Source organism: Durio zibethinus, chromosome 6 (assembly GCF_047325235.1).
Source record: "Durio zibethinus cultivar Kanyao isolate XHJ-2024 chromosome 6, ASM4732523v1, whole genome shotgun sequence".
NCBI classification, from domain to species: Eukaryota; Viridiplantae; Streptophyta; class Magnoliopsida; order Malvales; family Malvaceae; genus Durio; species Durio zibethinus.
The window spans coordinates 2,592,278-2,612,945 of record NC_143167.1 but is presented as its reverse complement, the minus strand read 5'-3'; the positions used below and the strand labels follow the sequence as shown (position 1 = coordinate 2,612,945).

Genomic DNA, 20,668 nt, shown 5'->3' with positions numbered 1-20,668 from the left:
TTATTTAATAAAAAAGTTATTTACAAATATATATATATATATATATATAATACAAGTATATGATAAATCTATACTATTAATCCACATCTCTATTCTCGTATTTAATAAAAAATAAAAAATTATACTATTTTTATTTGGTCATCTTCATCTGTATAATGTAATATTCATTTACATTTTTATTGAAATAAAAAAGTTAAATTCTCCATCCATACCGATAAGACTTATATCCTTTAAAACTTAGGGTTGAGATACATTGGTATGAATTAAATAGAGTTAACTATCAAAACAAATTTTTTCATCAATAATTTATGATCATTTAAAACACTGAATAAATAACTAAATATATATATAATTAACTTAGTGATAGTAGAATCAATTTCAAATTTGAAAAGTCATAAATTCCAACCCCGCTAAAAAAAATTGAAAAAAAAAAAAAAGAAGCCTCGTTATCATAATATTAAAATCGTGTTAGGAGTCCTAACTCAGAGTCGGAATTTATTATATAATTTGGAGAGAGAGTTTTTAAGAAAATAAAAAAAAAAGTTTAAAAAGCCAAAAAATAAGGCTGGAGATATGCCAATGTTTTGACTGATCAATCATTCTTTAAAGTTTCCATCCTCGAGCTGATGAGGTTTCTACGAACCTTGGCTTTTGTTTCTGACTGAATCATTGGCTCCAATAGCAATAAGCAAGCAGCCTTAATCGAAGGGAGAAGGAAACCAAAAGTACCGTTGAGAAAAAAAATCAAAAAATTTAAAAGTTAATTTGAAATTGTAGTGTTTGATTTAATTTAATTTTTTTTATTTATTTCGAATCAAGTTCGTATATTAAATGTATATATTAAATTTAGATAAATTTTTTAATCAAGAGATGAAAAATTAAAAAATCAAACTAAATTAAATTATATACATATTTTAATTTTTAGATATATTTTAAAATTTGATATCAAAATTTAATTAAATATTTTAAAATTTTATATTAAAATAATATATAAAATTTAAAAACTGATAAACCAAATCGAACCAAACCTATAAAATTAAGGTTAGGCAAAATTTAGTTAAAACAAAAAAAATTTTGAATTTTCAATAAAAATAAGGTCGTATAATTCGAGTTATATGAATATTTTAGTTATTATTTCAATTTAAATGGTTAAAACAATTTATTTTTAATTTTAAAATATATAAACCGAATAAACTAAAATGTTCGACTTAATACAAAATAAATAATTAAAATATGAATGATATAGGTATATCTAATAATATGATATAGGTATACTTAATGTATGAAACAAAAAATAAAATCGATTAACTCAAAAAAATCGATCGAAATCAATCACCTTAATTCAATTTTATTTTATTTTTTATTTTTCTTATGTATATATCAATCAGTTCGATTTTTGTGATAAACTAAATCAATTAAGTCGATCATTTGATTTTTATTATTAAATTAATTAAATCGATCATTTACTCAATCTTAAATAAATTTTAATTTGATTCAATTTGAATTGAATTAAAATTTAATTTAAATTCAAATTAAATTTAAAAAATTTATAATATTATACAATATCTAAAAAAATAAACCAAATTCAATCTAAACTAAAATTATTATCATCCTAAACCAAAAGATCGAATCAATTGAAACTATGGGGTGTTCTTCAAGATAAGTGCAAACCCGAGAAAAGAGATCATCTAGAACTTGACATTTGCAATACCCATGCTGGTTTTAATCTTCGGATTTTTAATTTTCATTTCACAATTTGATCTATAAACAAAATTTTTTAATTATATATACTTAAAAAATACTCTTAAAATTTTTTGATAGATTTGACAGTATAATATCACTGTTTTTTCTAGTTTTGGTTTCACTTAAATGTTTATTCTTTTTGGATTCTCAATGCAAACAACAAGAAGTAAGTCTAACACTTCACCAAAGAAAAACCTCGTTTCTCATAATTAATCAATGTATTAAATAGTCAAATATTGAGAACTAATATAATGTTTAAAACTATGTATGCATGGCATTTGAACATTAAAAATATGTATTTTTTCATAAAAAAATTAAATTCAAAATTTTTAACAAAATATATGCATGTATATAAAAGTAAATTTAAGAGAATAAAAAAAATAAATTCTCAAAAAATTTTGATAATATTATAAATTTTAACTCGATTACTCTTATATAAAATTTTGTCTTTCATCTTAATTTAATATTTTAATTCTTTTATAATTATATTGGTGTCGTCTTTGTTATATTTAAGAACGTTAAAATTTAATTTTTAATAATTATAATTAATAGTTTAATATTTTACAATCAACAAATCACGTAATTGATGTTAATATCGTTTTTACTTACATGTATACTTTGACGGTTAAACTTATTAAGATAAGATTTAGTGAAATGGATCGGATATAATTAAAAACAGTTGTGATAGTGTTCTTTTCTTGTATTAAAAGCCAAACAAAACAAAAGAACAAAATCGATTTAGAATGATGCATGAATCATTGAACTTAAGAAGCATGTTAGCAATAGAATTACAAAAGAAAAAAAGAGATAATTAGACAAAGAAAACATGGATATTTCAACTAATTCTTTTTGTAAGAAGGTTATGTACAGTGAACCGAACACCTAACCTTACAAGACCGAGACAAAGATAAAGACAGACAAATCCATAATGTTACATTCAATTTGGTTAGATTTTGTTACTTTATCATGGGTTAGGGATAACATGTCATTTCAAACGGACAATAGGGACAGTAAAGTAAATGAGGTGAGCTAGTGATGTATAGTATTAAAATAAAAAAAAAAAACACCTCTGGTAAGTTTGTCGGTTTGCGTGCAAATGAACTCTCTTTCTCTCTCTTTTATTCCCTACTGTTTCAAGCTGAGACTTCTTAGATCACTCACTGTCACAACTTTTTTCTTCGCTTTCTCTCTCTTCAAGTCTGTTTTGAGTTTTGACAAATTTTTATATTTTGTTGGGTTTTCTTTTTTATTCTTCTTTGTAAAACTCTTTGAGACGCGTTCAAAATATTTTCTTTGGTTTGTTGAGACTCTTCTTCCTCAACATGGTTAAGATTTCAGTTTCTCTTCACATTTCTGTGGTTGGTTCTTGCCAAAAACCGGCTCTATTGTGATGCTACTGTTTCTGGGCTCTCTTTTTTGAGAGAGCCTTTCAAAGCTTTCCTTTTTTTTTTTTTTTTTGGTAAAGGGTAGTTAGGTTGGTAACCAGAGTTGAAGCTGGCTTGAGAAACCATTTCAGTGATATCGAGCTTGCTTGGTAGCAGTGCTTTTTTTTTTGGTATTGGTATCAAGATTTCACGGGGTTGCGCTTTTGAAAAACGTTCTGAAAGTTTGGATCTGTGAGGCAGATTTTGAGAGCCATTTTCTTTTTTTTTTCATTTCACCATCTTGATCATCATCAGCTAGAGAAAATAGAAGACAAGAAACCAAAAAAAAAACCACCTACTCGGCTTTTACTTGAGGCTGTCTCAAATCGAAACTCCTCATTTTAGCTTCTTTTTCATGCTCTCTCTTTTGTTTCATATATCATAATAAAGGACGGACTTTACTAAGAAACAAAAGAATCTTAGTTCTGAAGCCAAATCCTCCAAAACAAGCAGCTCTTTTATCACTCAGCTCACAGCTTCTTTCCTTCTGTCACTCATTCTCTCTCTCTCTCTCTCTCTCTCTCTCTCTGATCACTTCTTCATATATAAACAAAGCTTGGTTCTTGTAATCTTGGTTTTGGCAAGAAATGGCTATGGCGTTGGCCCAACACAGGGATAGCAGTAGTGGCAGTAGCATCAACAAACATCTTGATGCTGGCAAGTATGTTAGGTACACAGCTGAGCAAGTTGAAGCTTTGGAACGAGTCTATGCTGAGTGCCCCAAGCCAAGTTCCTTGCGTAGGCAACAGTTGATAAGGGAGTGCCCCATTCTTTCTCATATTGAACCTAAACAGATCAAAGTTTGGTTTCAAAATCGCAGGTAGAAAAACTTGATCTTGATCTTGTTTTTTTTGTTTTTTGCCTTTGATTGTAATTGTTATAAACTTCAGAAAAATTGGACTTTTTTGGATGAGTAGTTTCTGTTTTCTTTATTTTTGGAGTTATAAAATTTTAGTTGTGGGGTTGTCATTGGGGTGTGCAGGTGTAGAGAAAAGCAAAGAAAAGAGTCTTCAAGGCTGCAGACTGTAAATAGAAAATTAACAGCAATGAACAAGCTGTTGATGGAGGAGAATGATCGGTTGCAAAAGCAGGTGTCTCAGCTGGTTTGCGAGAATGGATATATGAGGCAACAACTGCATACTGTCAATGTATGTTCTTTTAGTCCCTTGCTCTTCGATCTTCTTCATTTCACCCTAATGAACTTATCAAAATGTATAATGTGAACATTTGTCATGTATTTGCATTTTAAGTGGAGTTTAAGTACTGGATATAGTAATTTATATTTTTTTGTTACTTCTTTTGCTGTTAGGCATTTGATAGATCTTTATGGCATGCCAATTTTTAAGAATTGAATAGTTTTAATTTGCCATCACGGTTATATGTGAGTTTTGTGTCCTATGCTCCCCATTTGGTGTTTGCCTTAAATTGTGAATCGTTGTTCGTTTGTTCTTGGGTCTTTCTATCTATGTAAAATTCCACCTTTACCATACTTTTGTTTGTAATCATGCCACTTGCTGCTTACTTTGCGTTAGAGGATTATTTTGGCCAATTACTATAAACAAGGAATCTGCATTTTCTGTTTGTTCCCTTTTTTGGTGTTTTGACGTTATTGCTGTTTATTTTTGGATTCCTTTGCAGGCATCAGCAACTGATGCAAGCTGTGACTCTGTGGTTACCACTCCTCAGCATTCACTGAGAGATGCCAATAACCCTGCTGGGTAAGTTAAGTTATTACTTACAATGAACTAGCTCTCTCTCTCTCTATATATATATACATATATATATATATGTATATGTATATTTCTTTTTTCTAATACATGCTGTGAATTTTCTTATTGGCAGACTCCTCTCCATTGCAGAGGAGACCTTGGCAGAGTTCCTTTCCAAGGCTACGGGAACTGCTGTCGATTGGGTCCAGATGCCTGGGATGAAGGTTTGTCATTGTCTTGTACAGATGCTGTATTCCTTTATTTCTGTCGTTTATTGATTTTGTATATGAATCTAGAGTTTTTTTTTCTTGCATAAAAAATCAGAAGTGTGTCTGATCCCATTTGTTTAAATTTGATTATAGCCTGGTCCGGATTCGGTTGGGATATTTGCCATTTCCCAAAGTTGTAGTGGAGTGGCAGCTCGAGCCTGCGGTCTTGTAAGTTTAGAACCTACTAAGGTATGAATTCTAATGTCATTATAAACAATTGAGACATTTTATTATTATACATAACCTATTTGATCTTAACAAAACAATTAAATTATTGTTAATAGATTGCGGAGATTCTTAAAGATCGTCCATCTTGGTTCCGGGACTGCCGTAACCTTGAAGTTTTCACCATGTTTCCTGCTGGCAATGGCGGAACAATTGAGCTTGTATACACACAGGTGAAGGAGAATCATTCCATTATTTATATATTTTATTTATAAATGAATGAATGTTTACCCCCTTCTCATGAGTAATAACTTAAATGAGAACTGTTTTAGACATTCGCACCAACTACGCTGGCTCCTGCAAGAGACTTTTGGACTCTAAGATACACTACAACTTTAGAGAACGGCAGTCTCGTGGTATGCATGTCTTGCAGTTGTCATTTATTAGATAATGTAAATCAGTGCTATGTCAAGGTTGAAGTGTTGCATAATGTTGTACTTGCCGAGCTTTTCCGTTGCGTATTGGATTGTCCTATGATTGCTTGGTTTGAGGAGTTATGCTTTTTATTCATTTTTTTCTCCCTTGAAGTCCATGTAATTTGATATACATGCTTCTTGAGAGTAATATGATTGGAGGTGCTGACAAGATTTTTCTTTTTTTCTGTCTTTTCTAAGGTCTGTGAGAGGTCTCTTTCTGGTTCTGGTGCTGGCCCAAGTGCAGCTGCTGCTGCTCAATTTGTGAGAGCTGAAGTGCTTCCTAGTGGCTATTTGATTAGGCCTTGTGAGGGTGGAGGGTCAATCATCCATATTGTTGACCACCTGAATCTTGAGGTAGGACTTCTGATAAGTAGGTATGTTTCAGACATCTTCAGATGTCTCTTTTGTGGAAAGTCAATTTTTGAACACCTTATTGCAGGCATGGAGTGTGCCAGAGGTGCTGCGCTCACTTTATGAATCATCAAAAGTAATTGCTCAGAAAATGACGATTGCGGTGAGTAAATTCCCTAGTGTAAGGTGATAATATACTAGTGCAACTCAAAAATATGGGTCGTTAATCAACAGGATCAGATAGATTGATTAACCAATTTACAAATTTGGAGTACAAAATTTTGCCCAAAAATTTTTCAGGGTGTTTTTAATTGTTGCAGGCCTTGAAATGTGTTCCACAAACATTTGTTTTTCTAAGCAGATTCATGTTTTATAAATTTTGTTTTACAATGATGGTGCTTATTCACCTTGTTAGCATGTATCCTATTCGGTTTGATTGTCCTCTAAACACAAAAAAGTACCAAAACATAGGAAATTTTTTTCCCTATTTTTGAGCCTCAAAAGGCATTTTCTAAAGGTACTGATTAATTGATCTCTGCAAAGGCACTGCGCTACGTCAGGCAGATTGCTCAGGAGACAAGTGGTGAGGTGGTATACAGTCTGGGCAGGCAGCCAGCTGTCCTGAGAACTTTTAGCCAAAGATTAAGCAGGTAGCTGCAAGATTATATTAAATCCTTGTCCTTATTTAGATTATGAAGAAAGACTGTGCAAAAGAAACGTGCAATTGTATGTCCACAACCTGTTTACCTGAGCATTTAGGAATCTATTATGCTCTTTAGTTTCATTGAAACATTGTGTCTATCATTTTGTAGAGGCTTTAATGACGCAATAAATGGATTCAATGATGATGGATGGTCAATAATGAATTGTGATGGTACTGAGGATGTGATAATTGCTATCAATTCAAGCAAGCGCTTGAGCAGCACTTCAAATCCTGCCAACGCTCTTTCGTTCCTTGGGGGTGTTCTTTGTGCAAAGGCGTCCATGCTGCTTCAAGTAAGTTCTAGAAAACCCCTAGAAATGGAAAACCATTTTCTTATTCTATAATACTGACAATATTAATAAAATTGCTCATTTAATGAGCAAGTTTTCTTATTCTATATTACCTACACATTTCTTTTTATTGCAAGCGACAAGTAATTTGTTGGAAAGTTAAAAAAAAAAATTCTTCTTGCACGCAAAAGTTTAAGCCTTCACTACACCATGTTTGACATTGAAACTAATGGGACCATGTACCTTGTTATTTTTTCTACCAGAATGTTCCTCCTGCTGTGCTTGTCCGTTTCCTGAGGGAGCACCGCTCTGAGTGGGCTGATTTCAATGTTGATGCTTATTCTGCTGCATCATTGAAGGCTGGAACATATGCTTATCCTGGAATGAGACCTACGAGGTTTACTGGGAGTCAGATCATCATGCCACTTGGCCACACAATTGAAAATGAAGAGGTATATCTTCTATGTGGTTATTCTGTTCCCCTGCAGTATGCTAGATGGTTGTTGTGTAAGCAAATAGAGTTCTACAAATTTAAGATATGTTTCAATTATGCAATATAATATAATTTAAGCAGGGCAAAACTGAGTTCCCTGAGATGCCCTTTCTTTTTTCTTTTGTAAATCATTTAATTAAAAGTTTCTAAGCGCCTAGCAGGTCTTGATTGCAAGCAAATACTTGTGTTAAATGATTAATCCTTTATTCTTTTTCCTCTTTACGAGTTTTCATAAAATGCATTTTAACTTTTCTTTTCTCTTGTTTTCAATTGAAAGTGACATCTTTACTCTTCTGTCCAATAAACTTTTGGTAATGCTGTATTTATCATGTATCAGCTGCTCGAAGTTATAAGACTTGAAGGCCATTCTCTTGTACAAGAAGATGCCTTTTTATCAAGGGATGTTCATCTATTGCAGGTGCTTTTCTCACAACATCCAGTTGAATGTTGATGTTTATTTACTTGTTAAATTAGAATATAAAACTTGACACTTCAGTAATTTTACTGGTCTTTTGTACATGTTTAACGTGAAATCAGTATGTTATTATTGCTTGAAACCATAAGTAGCTGCATTTGCTGTCAAAATTTTCAAGTCTTCTGATCTTTGATTTAAATCTTTTAACTTGTTTACAATAAATTGCATCCTGATTAATTACATTAATTACTTCTCGTTGCTATTGTAATTGCAGCCTTTAACATACCTTTTTAACATGGATTAACCTTACTGGGAGAGTTAGATTTATAATGCTAGATTTATGGTCTTCCAGCTAATGGTTAAATCATGATCTCGGTTTATGTAAATTGCCTTCATATTTTACAGCTGTATGGAATGTCTAAAATATGTTTATTGTATATCACCCTGCTTTTTTTTTCAAGTTTTGCATATGCATATTTACTTTATTTACACCATCCTCTTTGCAGATATGCTGTGGAATTGACGAGAATGCTGTTGGAGCCTGTTCAGAGCTTGTCTTTGCTCCTATTGATGAGATGTTTCCAGATGATGCTCCCCTACTACCTTCTGGATTCCGCATTATTCCATTGGAGTCAAAACCAGTTAGGTTTCACTGAATTCACCTGAATTTTTCCTGCTTTTCTGTTATAAATTTTTATAACAATAGGTGATCATCATGTGAAAAAAAAAAAAAAAAAGACAATTGTCACCATAGATAAGGGGAAACAAAAGAACTAATAGTATGTTTTGAGGCTATGTTGTGACAGTTCTATAGAAAATGCTAATGCAATAGATTAGAAGTTATGAAATAATGAGTGCCCATAATAGGACACAAATTTGCTTAATTATCTTGAGGTGAATAATAAATACTCTTTAACATATATCTAGTTTTTGATGCCAGCTTTTAATCTTATTTGAAGATCAGTCCTTAATGCAAGACCAGATACTGATGGCGTTTTTATTCAGTCTGATACACAGGATTCATTGACTACAAATCGGACTCTGGATCTCACTTCTAGTCTTGAAGTGGGGCCTGCAACAAACCATTCTGCAGGAGATGCTCTATCATGTCAGAACACAAGATCGGTGTTGACAATTGCCTTCCAATTTCCCTTTGATAGCAATCTTCAGGACAATGTTGCAAACATGGCACGCCAGTACGTCCGAAGTGTCATTTCTTCCGTCCAGAGGGTTGCCATGGCCATATCTCCATCTGGATTGAGCCCAGCTGTAGGACCAAAGCTATCTCCAGGCTCTCCAGAAGCACTTACACTGGCTCACTGGATCTGCCAGAGCTACAGGCGAGTTAATTTAATTTTTTGTAAACATTAGTAGTTTTTGCTAACATCCAATTGGAATTTTTATGTACTTTTGAATAAACATTTGCTCTTGGTTTACTGAATCAGCTCATTCATTCCTTTTCTTTGTTCTAGTTGCTAATGTGCCTTTTTAATTCCTTTTTCTTCAGTTACCATTTAGGGGCAGAATTGTTGAGATCTGAATCACTTGGTGGTGACTCAATATTGAAGAATCTCTGGCACCATCAGGATGCCATATTGTGTTGTTCGGTGAAGGTATAACAGCAATTCCATTGAAAAATCTAGAATACTAGAAGCTTATCTTCAAACCTTGTATATCAGCTTTCATGGATGCCTTTTTCATAACTTTTTCAAATCAAGTATTTCTCAAGTAATGCTTCTGTTTGTGTTTTGCAGTCGCAACCAGTTTTCATTTTTGCAAATCAAGCTGGGCTTGACATGCTTGAGACAACCCTAGTGGCTCTACAAGACATCACACTGGATAAAATATTTGATGAGTCCGGACGCAAGGGATTGTGCTCCGATTTTGCCAAGTTGATGCAGGAGGTTAGTGCTAAATACAAATGGTACTCCTCTTATTGTTAAAAATGGCATTGTTTTGTTTTGAAAATAATAGAGGATACTAGTTGCAGGCACTAGTCAACCCGAAGTTAAATATTTTGGCAGAGGAAATAATGGAAGAGGGGTGCATAATTGGCTAAAGATTTCTATTTTCTTAACAGGGATTTGCTTACTTGCCGGCTGGAATCTGCATGTCAACGATGGGACGCCATGCCTCGTATGAACAAGCTGTTGCTTGGAAAGTCCTTGAAGCCGATGAGAGCACTGTCCACTGCCTGGCCTTCTCTTTTGTAAACTGGTCTTTTGTGTGAAAACATTTTGCTATAATTTATTTGTCCGACACACCAGGTTTTCCTCAAGCTGAATGGAAATGATGAACAAATCGAGGAAAGGGGAGATGTAAAATGAAATGAAGAACTGAGTTTTGTAATATTCAAGCACCCAGTTCAGGTTTGCATTTTATTAAATTTAATTAAATTTTTTGGTGCACCCAAAATTTGTTTAAACCATGTAAAGTCTTTTTGGTGTGAAGTATCTTAACATTGTACAATGGAATCCATGGCAGCATTCCCCTTCCTGCATTCCATTCAAACTCTATTGAAGACTTGCTCTGAATCTTAAAGTAATAGGGTCCGATTCGATTTTTTAAAAAATATTATAAAAGTTATAAAAATTTAAAATTTGATTTGAATCATATTTATATTTAATTTAAATCGAATTAATTTTATTAATTCTTTGATTTATTGATTTATTAATTTATTAATTATTTATATTATTTTAAAACAAAATTATTATTTTTATTTTATAAAAATAGAAAATATATATTAAAAATACATATATAATTTAATTTAATTTTTATTTAAAATTAAAATTAATATATATTTAATATTTACAATCGATTTGAATCAAATAAAAAAAATCAGAATCGAATCAAATATTATAACTTTAAATAGATTTTTGAATTTTTTGTTTTATTTTCATCCCTAACGCTGGATAAATTTTTAGGAATAATGAGGGATCTGAAAAGAGGCACCTACCCCACCCCCATAGGTCGGCAGGTCATATGGCAAGTGATGGGTTCAACCCAAAATTCACTGCAGTGAATTTTTTTCTAGGACTTGATGTTTCCTGTATTAATAGGGATGCTGTTCAGTGAATATTGGTTACAGTTATAGGCCAGCAGAATGCTGTGTTGTGAGGGCAGCAATCAGAGCAGCAGCAGCAGAGATGTTGACACCAAGTGGGGCCGTGTTTTGTGTAGTGTAAACTGTATGATAGCACTCTGCAGTATGAATTGTCTCTGGATTTGACTCATATTCACCCAGTTTGGTTTGGCCGACTATGTCTATGCTATTACCGTAGCACTAGACAGTGGCTGACCATTTAAAGATGAGCTGTAAAAAAATTTCCCCCAACTGTATCAATTATTATATGGTAGTACATATAATATATAAAAAAATACAGCGCTGGGTAAAGGGCCTGGCTAGACCGAGGCCATGACTAGTTAAAGTCCAGCCCTTGGGAAAGGATTCTTTAAACGAGAGAGAGAAAACTGGAATCCTGCAACTGAAAACCAGAGGAACAAGGAGCAGCTCAATACTACACAAATTAGAAGCACAAACACACAATCTAATAGTATTTTAAAAAAAATACATGTTGACATTAATATGATCCAATCATTCCATCTCCAAAAGTGTATATTAAAGCAAATAGTATTGATAATGCTATTCCCAGATACTTGTCTCGCAGCCTGATTTACAAAACAAACTATACAACTTTAAAATCACACAACCGAGTTTTTGTTTTCAAAGCACTTGAGAATGATACAAGGAAATATACTTAGCATAAGAAAATGCTTCACATGGCATTCTAAAACTACCTGTTCACTCATTCTACTTCAAATTTTTCATGTTCCCTTTTATCGGGATGCCAGTGACCAAAAGTTCAAGAGAAATGAAGGTAATGCAGTAAACCAGCTAGTGAAGGCCATTGCTGTAGCAGTTTCAAACTGTGCGCAAGGGTTATGTGCACAGCTATCAAGATCATTGTCAATAAGAACGGTAATGCCCGCAGCAGCACAAGCTGCAGCAAATGTCAGAGTGGATGTGATCTGCAAGGTAAAAGAACATATGATCAAGACTAAAAAGAATCCAAAATGTCAGAAGATATCTATCTAACACATGTAAAGTGTAAGAGAATGGAGAGATATAAAACAAACAGCAGAAAAAACTGTTTGAGGTCTTAACTAATGCAAGTCTGCAAGACATGGTGAAAGGTTTCACATAATTCAAAATTGTCTTTCTGATCAAATTTACTCCACATAATTAGCTTGCACTGCATAAGCAGAAACTATGCAAAGTTCAGTATTCTATGGATAATTAGCAAAAAGTTCTACAGGTGTCCTGGGAATAACTATATGATCAGTGCATGAAAGTCATCGTAAACTTGAGGCTTCTTCAAACAAAGACTGGTAAAAATGTAGGAACCTTATTTTTTAAGTTTGGGCAAAACATATAACAAAGTGCCATTACCAAAATTTAAATCCAGTTCCAGCATAACTTACTAGCGACTACTAGTCTTTCTACTAGTTGTTGGCCAATGCAAACACCTATGTTTCATAGCAGCATACATCAGAACCCATAGCAAGTCAATAAGCTTTGATTGGAAAATCACATTGAAGACTACTAATACAAAGTTATTGCTTTAAAAGCCAAACTTGTCAATGAGGAAAGAAAGTTGAATAATATTGGAATAAGTAATGATTAACTGCACTTTTCAAAGAAAAGAACAAAGCTTTTCTCCATAAGAAGTCACAAGGTCAACCAAGCAGTTTTGAATGTTACAAATACCATGTCCTAGCAAACTGCAGCCAGTAGTTGAGGCCATAGCAGATTTGCTTAAACTAGCAGTAATACAGGTAGATACAGGATAGATTTGAAAGAAAGCCACACATGCAAATTAAAGATTTTCCTATGGTTCAACAAAAACTAATAGGACATCACGTGTTCCAACCTTTAGCTTTACTTGTAACTGCAAAATGTAAAACATCTTACCCCATCACCAATAGTAAACAGACTAACAACGTGATAATTCTGCATGGAACGCCTCACTAAAAGGGCATAAACATCAATAATAGCTAGCGATAAGCTCCACAAACTCTGCAAACCAGTGGCAGCAACAAGGTAGCTGATGTAGCAAATAAAAAAAATCTGGTTATGAAAGAGTCATGATAACATCAAATGCAGACTATAAAACAATACTAGTTGCTTCACTTTGTTAACTGTATGTGAATTCCAAAAGCATAAGGATTGCATATAAAAGATACCGCATATGGAAGAACTTCAAATAGTAAGGCATATAGGAAACAAGTGCTGAATAATAAACACACATGCAATGAATCTATTAAGAGAGATCAAATTGCAATCCAGATATTACATTCCCTCCCAATGCAAAAGGAGGTCTAACTCCTCCTTGAAGAGTTGCGAGCATGAGAACCTATCTCTTGCACACCCCTTTTTATGATTATCAAAAAGCCCAGATAATAAAGCACCTAGAGAGTGTGATGTAAGTCATACTACTATCGCCATTTGCCATTTTCTAAGAACTCACGCTCTATATCTTTGACATCTCATAGAGAGTTTGATCTAAGACACCACTTGGCATGTAAAACATGTCAAATTAGCAAATCACCCTAAGGTTTTAACAGCCAGCGGATTATGCTTGAAACAAACCAAAAACAGAAAGCATGTATTGAGAGGGAAATATGCTAATTTTCATATCTAAAACATATGGTAAATTGGTTTATTTCCTTTTCTTATCCAAAAAATTCGCCTCCTTAGTAAGCACTAAATTGTAAAACTTTGATGTGTTGTTCAAAGTGGGCTTTTAATGCTTTATTACATAAAATTAGCCCTCCCTTCATTAAATATACTAGCTAATTACACTTTGAGTTAATAAATGAACCAAGATATTGATGATCTTACAAGACATACTATGTCTGAACTAGATGTAAATGGACAATTACTACAGATGCAATCAAAGAAAAACCCAAACCAATCCATGTAGCAACCAATTAAGCAGCCTCCTATGTTCAATTATTAAATTCTAAAATCCGATTCAAATATATACGAACAAGGTTCCGACATTCAATTTATAGCATCATTTCCATACAAGTTTTAGAGCATATCAAGCGTTGATACTCATCATCACTAGCAAATCCAAACTAACATTAAGCAGAAAACAAAACCTTTAGCAATAATAAAAAGTATTACCAAAATGCTGTAACTGATGGAAAATCACTAGTGGTTGCCATAATACAAAGTCCCATAACTGCAAAAACAAACTGACATATCCTCAACGCGAGCCCTCCTGGCGTACCAGGCATTCCTTGAATATCCTTCATCCTCACTCTTGGCACCTCGTTGTTGTTGCCGCCGCCTCCGCCTCCGTCCGTGGTCGGTAGATCTTCCACTGGGTGAACCGAGGCATGGCTCACATTCATCTCTTCCACTAAATCTCCTTCAATTCATACTCACAGCTCCCAAAAACTTATCAAATAACCAAAATTATTTTTCTTTTCCGCTAATTTTCAATGTAAACAATTGGAATTAAATCAAATATATTCCCTAAAACAGAATATTTTAATTAAATCGAATCTCACTTGCTACCAATGAATCACATGTTCCTAATAAAAAGCAGAGATTCGACAAAAACAAATAACGCAATTGAGATGTGAAACAAAAAAAGAATTAACCTGAAATAAGGATTCCCGAAGAATTAGGCGAGAAATCTGGGACTAAGAAAGTGATTGTTTTGTTGATGCCTTCAGGTTTAAGAAAGTAAAAGAAGAGATTGAAGTGGCAATGAAAGAAAATAAAAATGATTATTGTAGTTGGGTACGTGGTCCATACTCGCGATGGGATTGGCTGGGAGAAGGCGTTGGGACTTGGGACAAAGGGGTGTGTTTGGTAAATGGCTTAATGGAACTCTCGTTTTTTTATTTCTAACCTGATTCGCAAAACTGCTTGAATTATCTGACCGTTGTGAACAAATATTAAAGTTTACTTAAGAATTATTCTCGAAATTAATTTTTACGTTTAAACAATTTTTTATTTAATTTTAAAATTAAAATATATATAACTTTTTAATTTTTTAAATTCAAACAAAAATTTTCTTAAACCTTTAATATTTATTTATAGTTTTTTAGTTTAAAAACTTGATTTATAAATCCAAACAAAAAACTTTTAAAGAAATATTTTTACAGTGAAATTTTGTTTGAAATATAAAATTCACTATATTATCTTTTTTTTTAATATTTTATTATTTTATATATATATTTAAATATTTCAATTACATACAATTTTTTTTCATAATAATATTAAATACTTAAAATTTTTAATTATATTTTTAATTATATTTTTTAAATGCACTTTTTTTTTCATTAAAACTTTTTTTCACCTTCAACACTAATGTTCAAGTAGCTTGACTAAAATTGTTTGTATAAAGCACCTCTAATTTTAGAAACTACTTTTGTTTTGTAACTTTGTTGTTCGTAATAAAAATATTCTTTTGTCAACATTTGAATATTCGTACTTTTTTTTATTCTTAAAATTAAAGTTTGAACTTTGAATTGAATTTTAAATCTTATAAATAAAGCTTAATGGATATATATATATATATATATTTATGATTAAGAATTCACTTATATCAATATAAATTTTTTTTTATCTTTTAATTAAAATGATCAAATATAAGTGTTATAAATTTAATTTTAATAAAAAATAAAAATACTTACACTGATGCGGGCGAATCTTTTTTGTATATATTTATATTTATGGATCTAAATTTATAAAGATATCATTGTAAAGATGAAAAGTATTAAAACAATTAATTAAAATAATGTCTTAAAGTTTATTTGTTGAAAAAGGATTTTGCTAATGAGTGCTTTCATGGCACTCATTAAATTAAATAAGCTACTATTATAGTAATTTTATATTAAATATGATAGTTAATGGTTAAATTAATAAATTAGTTAAATATTAATTTAAATAACATGCATATAGGTAAGACTTTACGAACTTTAAGAAGATTCAATAGTGTAATATTCTTATCGATAAATTAAATAAAGATAAGTTGATGTTGGTATTTTTTAATTGTATTTATTATTCTTGATTGAAACTTTTGGGAATGGAGTATTGTTATATTATTATTAGGAATTGCGTCAAGCATCAAACAAATAACTAATTTTCAGTTGATAGCCACTAGAAACCCAAGGACAACTACTAACAAACTCATAAACAAACAAAGCACCCACTAAAAAAACTCATAGAATTCAAATTTATCATGAATTACTTACGTATAGTAAACTCACAAAATAATCATAAATTCACATAACAACTCATCAACAATTATTTTTTTTTTGTGGATTTCAGTTTGAAATTTCTAAAAATTTTTAGATTTTTAAAATAGAGACAAAAAAAAAAATGAAAAGATTAACTGACAACACATGTCATAATAGTATATTTTTTTAACATTTGATCCTCACTTGTTGAACATTGTGAAATATTCATGTTTCCAATCTTTTTTTTTTTTTGAAAAGTTTGAATCTTAAAAAAAAAAAAGCAAATAAAAAAATTTTGAGAAGAGAGTTAGGGTTTATTGATTAGGTGTTAACGCATTAATAAAAATTAACAAAATATCATGGATACACCACTCATAATCAATAAATATCACTTTTAAAATCTCATGGTCAAACTCAAATATTGTTAAACCTCAATATATATTTATGTAATTTATTCTTAATTTTTAATGATTAATATATTATTTTTTTGTTTAAAAAATATTTGAATCCCTTCATTCTTCAATATAATATAATATATGACTAAATTTTGATTTTTTTTCTTCAAAGTTCAATTAATATGAACCTTGTCCGCCTGTAAATGTCAAACCTATCTCATCAATATTGTATTGTTAACAAATGATAATGGTCTCAGACAAGCATGTATAATCATTTGGGCAGCATGGCATTTGCCCCTTTTCTCTAATTTTTTAATTTATTTTTCCACCTAATCTAAGAGTGTACTAGTTTTCAGTCTTCCCTCTATTGTCTTGTTGCTCTTTGGTTTCATCTGCATATGTTTAATTTTTGGCTTCCTTTTCATTTAATTAATTAATTAATTAGCAAATTTTCTCTCTCCAACTTATTGCAAATGATTGAAATATAGGAAATAGAACTTAGAAATATTTTTTAATATAAATAGTGAAATAGATCTCTTAAAATAATAAAATCTTAAAATTAATTTTATTTTTTTGATTATTTTAATATTTTTATATCGATTTGATACATTTATAATTTTACTTTCAAATGTTCTTCGTTAATTGAACATTGGCAATTAAAAAATATTTTCTTTATCTCATTTTTTTATATGTTTTAAAATTATATGTTTGTAATATTTAAAACTCTTTTTTTTATATTTTAAAATTTTTTTAACTTGTTGACATTAAATGCTATGAAATTTTAATTTTATAAAAAAATAATTTTAATATTAAATATATTAAATTAAAATATTTTGTTTTTATTTCGTGAAAATCAATAATGTTCAAACAGACGAAAAAATTAAAATATTTTTCATCTTATTAACTGAACAAACACCGAGTAAATCTTAACTGTGATGATTTATAGGACTCATAATTTTTGACAATGGGATAACAACACTGGTTAACGACTATAATTGAGAAGTACAATCTCTCCCAAGTCATGTTTTTGGCTTTTTACTCGTGTTATTGCAAATGATATGTTTCTTAACTTTTTGTTCATGTTCTGTTTTGTTGGCCGACCATTAATCCACAGAATTGTTTTTATTTTACCGGCAACTAGTTTCAAGAAAAACTGACTGATTTGAACGTCTTTGTCTAACCTACCAACGAAAATCACGTCCTTTTTTTTTTTTTAATTCGAAATAAATAAATTATTTAATTTTTTATGTCAAATAAAATATATCGTATTTGATAACATAAAATAAGTAATTATAAATCGTGTATTTAAAATAATTTCAACGAATAATTATCGACAGAACTCGAATTCAATATTTTTTCATTAAAAATAACAACTTTAATTTATTAAATCAACCATTTATTGATACATATCTTAATTCTAAATTAAGCGGACATAACGTGCTGTTTATCCTAAATTTTGTCAATCACGTTCGACAACTTTGCCGGAAGGTCCATCTCATAATTCTCACTTGGTCATATTTTTGTTGCTTAATGTAGAACCTTTTATATTCTTGTTTGCCTCTTTGTTCTTTTATTGTAGGGTTAAGTTTTGTCATTTTCATGTTATAAATTTAATTTGACATCGTTGTTGCAGTTAAAATATATTTGAATTAAAAAAATTCAAATGCCTTTAATTTGGGAGAAAAATCCTGGTCTAAACGAGTCTTAAACTCAAAATTGTATGGTGTTTGATTTTTAATTTCAATGATTATAACTTAATATAAATAATATCAAATATTTAAATTTGATCATATAAAAACTCTATTTCAAAAACATAACATGTCATTGACTAAGGTCCAATTTCACCTTCAATGACGTATACCATTGTATATTTTGTCACTATCTTATCTAATTTGATTATTTATATTCGTCAAAATAATAGTTTGCAAAAAATACCATACTCATTTACTAATTTACTAATAATGTTGGGCCAAAAATAAATGGAATCATAGATTTGCCAATCAGCATTGTCAACAATTGTCTTTTAAACTTTGCATGTTTTTACTGGATTTTTTTAAAAGAAAAAAAGTTAATATTATAATTGACTCATGAATTATGATATAAAATATTTAATGTAATATCTAAATTTAAAAATTTATAATATGGTATTTAAATTATAAATTTAATAATCTTAAATATGATATGGTGACATAATATGATAAAAAAAAGACACGAATATGATATAATTTAAAATTTTAGTAATAATTATATATAAATTTTAAAAGTTAAATAAAATATATTTTATATTTTCATGTCGATATAAATTGTGACACGTAATTATTATATAAAATATGATATAAATATATGAATTTTAATATTTTACATTATATAAATATACGAATATATGAATCATAAAATCTACTAAATTATGACTTTGTTAATTAATATAATACTTATCTCTAATATAATAAGCTCTAAATAATTATATGTAATTGATAAATAATTTTTAAATATTATATTAATTAATATATTCATATTTATAGTATAATATTAAAAAATTTTAAAATTTAAATATCATATTAAATATTTTATTAAATTTTAAAAGTTATTTATAACATTATCGAAAAAATTAAAGGTACTTTTCAAATAATTATTTGGTATCATCTCTCGTGCAACCTGTGTGTTTTTCGCATAAAGATGTGGACCAACTTTGGCTTTAATTTGCTAATTTCTTACGCTTTTATTTTGCTTCCTACTCACACATTTTGAATCATTTCCCTCTCTTTTCATAGTAGTTCAATAACTTTTTTGCATGTTCCTATTTGAAAAACTTTTGGCAAATTCATTTCGGTTTCAACCTTTTTTTCATGGAATGATCAGCAATATAATTGTATATTTTAGTAATATTTAAAATTAATATGATAATTAAAAAATATTTCAAAATTAATAATTAATAAAATGAACACTTATTTATATCGCAATAATTAAGAAGCAAACATTGTCAAATTCCCTCCTAGATTTGGTTGAAAATTAAAACGAAAAATGTTGCATGACAACCAAACAAAGGCTGAGATATTTTATTAATGAAATTTCAGGGGTACGTTGGGAATCTAAAAGAAAAGTAATCACTCGCACGTGTCATATGCATTGAATTTTCATGATGAATCCATATTCCATGCCTACCATGACCATCCGTGAGCTAAACCATGCCGAGCGAGCGACGCTATCGTCACGAGCCTTTGACAGAATTCGCAAAGTCATTGGGTGATCACTTTCCACGTGTCCAGTGCGTTGACCTTTGACTTTTCTGATGGCAAAACTTTTGACGAAATTTAAAGGAGACGGTTTGCGTTTGCACGAACTATTCGTCACTGTGAGTGAACTTGCTTTCAGCTTAGTCACAAACATTGTCATTATTGTGCATCAAGCTTTCGAAAAATTGGAATATATGGATATATTTGGATTTTTGTTTTGTATAAAGGTAAAATATTATAATGCATCAATCAAAAATACAAATACAATATTATATTAATTAACAAATAATATTTAAAATGAATAATTTTTAACTTTTAAAAATAAATTCAATTGATTTAATTTTTTATTCGTATAGTAAGAATGATTATTTATAAATTTTATAATTAATTTAATAAAATATATTATTAAATATATTATTTTTTTATTATTGCTAAATTTAAATTTGGATTCGAAAAGTCTTATAAACATAAAAATATCAAACAAGACATTGAAAATATTAGTTACACATATGGAAAAATTTCAAAATTTTAAGTAAAATATAAACAAAGAAATAGAAGATATTCAACACTTAAATTACTAATAATCTCCATGAACGTAGCAAAACTTAATCATATTAGAGGATTTATCTCAATATTTTAAGACAACAAAGCATGTTGACTGCAACAAGAATATTTTGACTAAAGATTTTGATCAATCTCTTAAAAAATATTTTACAATAAATTATGAAAAAAAAAAAACTAAA

The 20,668-nt window shown here is 30.1% G+C and overlaps 2 protein-coding genes across 2 annotated transcripts; one reads left to right on the top strand and one right to left on the bottom strand.

Moving 5' to 3' along the window:
- The first annotated feature begins 2,893 nt into the window (after nt 1-2,893).
- Nucleotides 2,894-10,554, top strand: LOC111284945 (homeobox-leucine zipper protein REVOLUTA-like). The gene is made up of 18 exons (XM_022874080.2): nt 2,894-3,987; nt 4,150-4,315; nt 4,806-4,885; nt 5,010-5,100; nt 5,239-5,334; nt 5,430-5,543; nt 5,643-5,726; nt 5,985-6,140; nt 6,226-6,300; nt 6,681-6,787; nt 6,950-7,133; nt 7,394-7,582; nt 7,961-8,041; nt 8,545-8,679; nt 9,044-9,378; nt 9,546-9,651; nt 9,793-9,942; nt 10,119-10,554. The coding sequence occupies exons 1-18, from the start codon at nt 3,755-3,757 to the stop codon at nt 10,266-10,268; spliced, it is 2,532 nt and encodes an 843-aa protein (XP_022729815.2). The 5' UTR covers nt 2,894-3,754; the 3' UTR covers nt 10,269-10,554.
- A 1,071-nt stretch (nt 10,555-11,625) lies between these two features.
- Nucleotides 11,626-14,863, bottom strand: LOC111284946 (CASP-like protein 5A2). Its single transcript, XM_022874082.2, has 4 exons — nt 14,711-14,863; nt 14,229-14,504; nt 13,011-13,143; nt 11,626-12,067 (listed from the first exon to the last, which is right to left on the bottom strand). The coding sequence occupies exons 2-4, from the start codon at nt 14,456-14,458 to the stop codon at nt 11,876-11,878; spliced, it is 555 nt and encodes a 184-aa protein (XP_022729817.2). The 5' UTR covers nt 14,459-14,504; nt 14,711-14,863; the 3' UTR covers nt 11,626-11,875.
- Between the last annotated feature and the right edge of the window lie 5,805 nt (nt 14,864-20,668).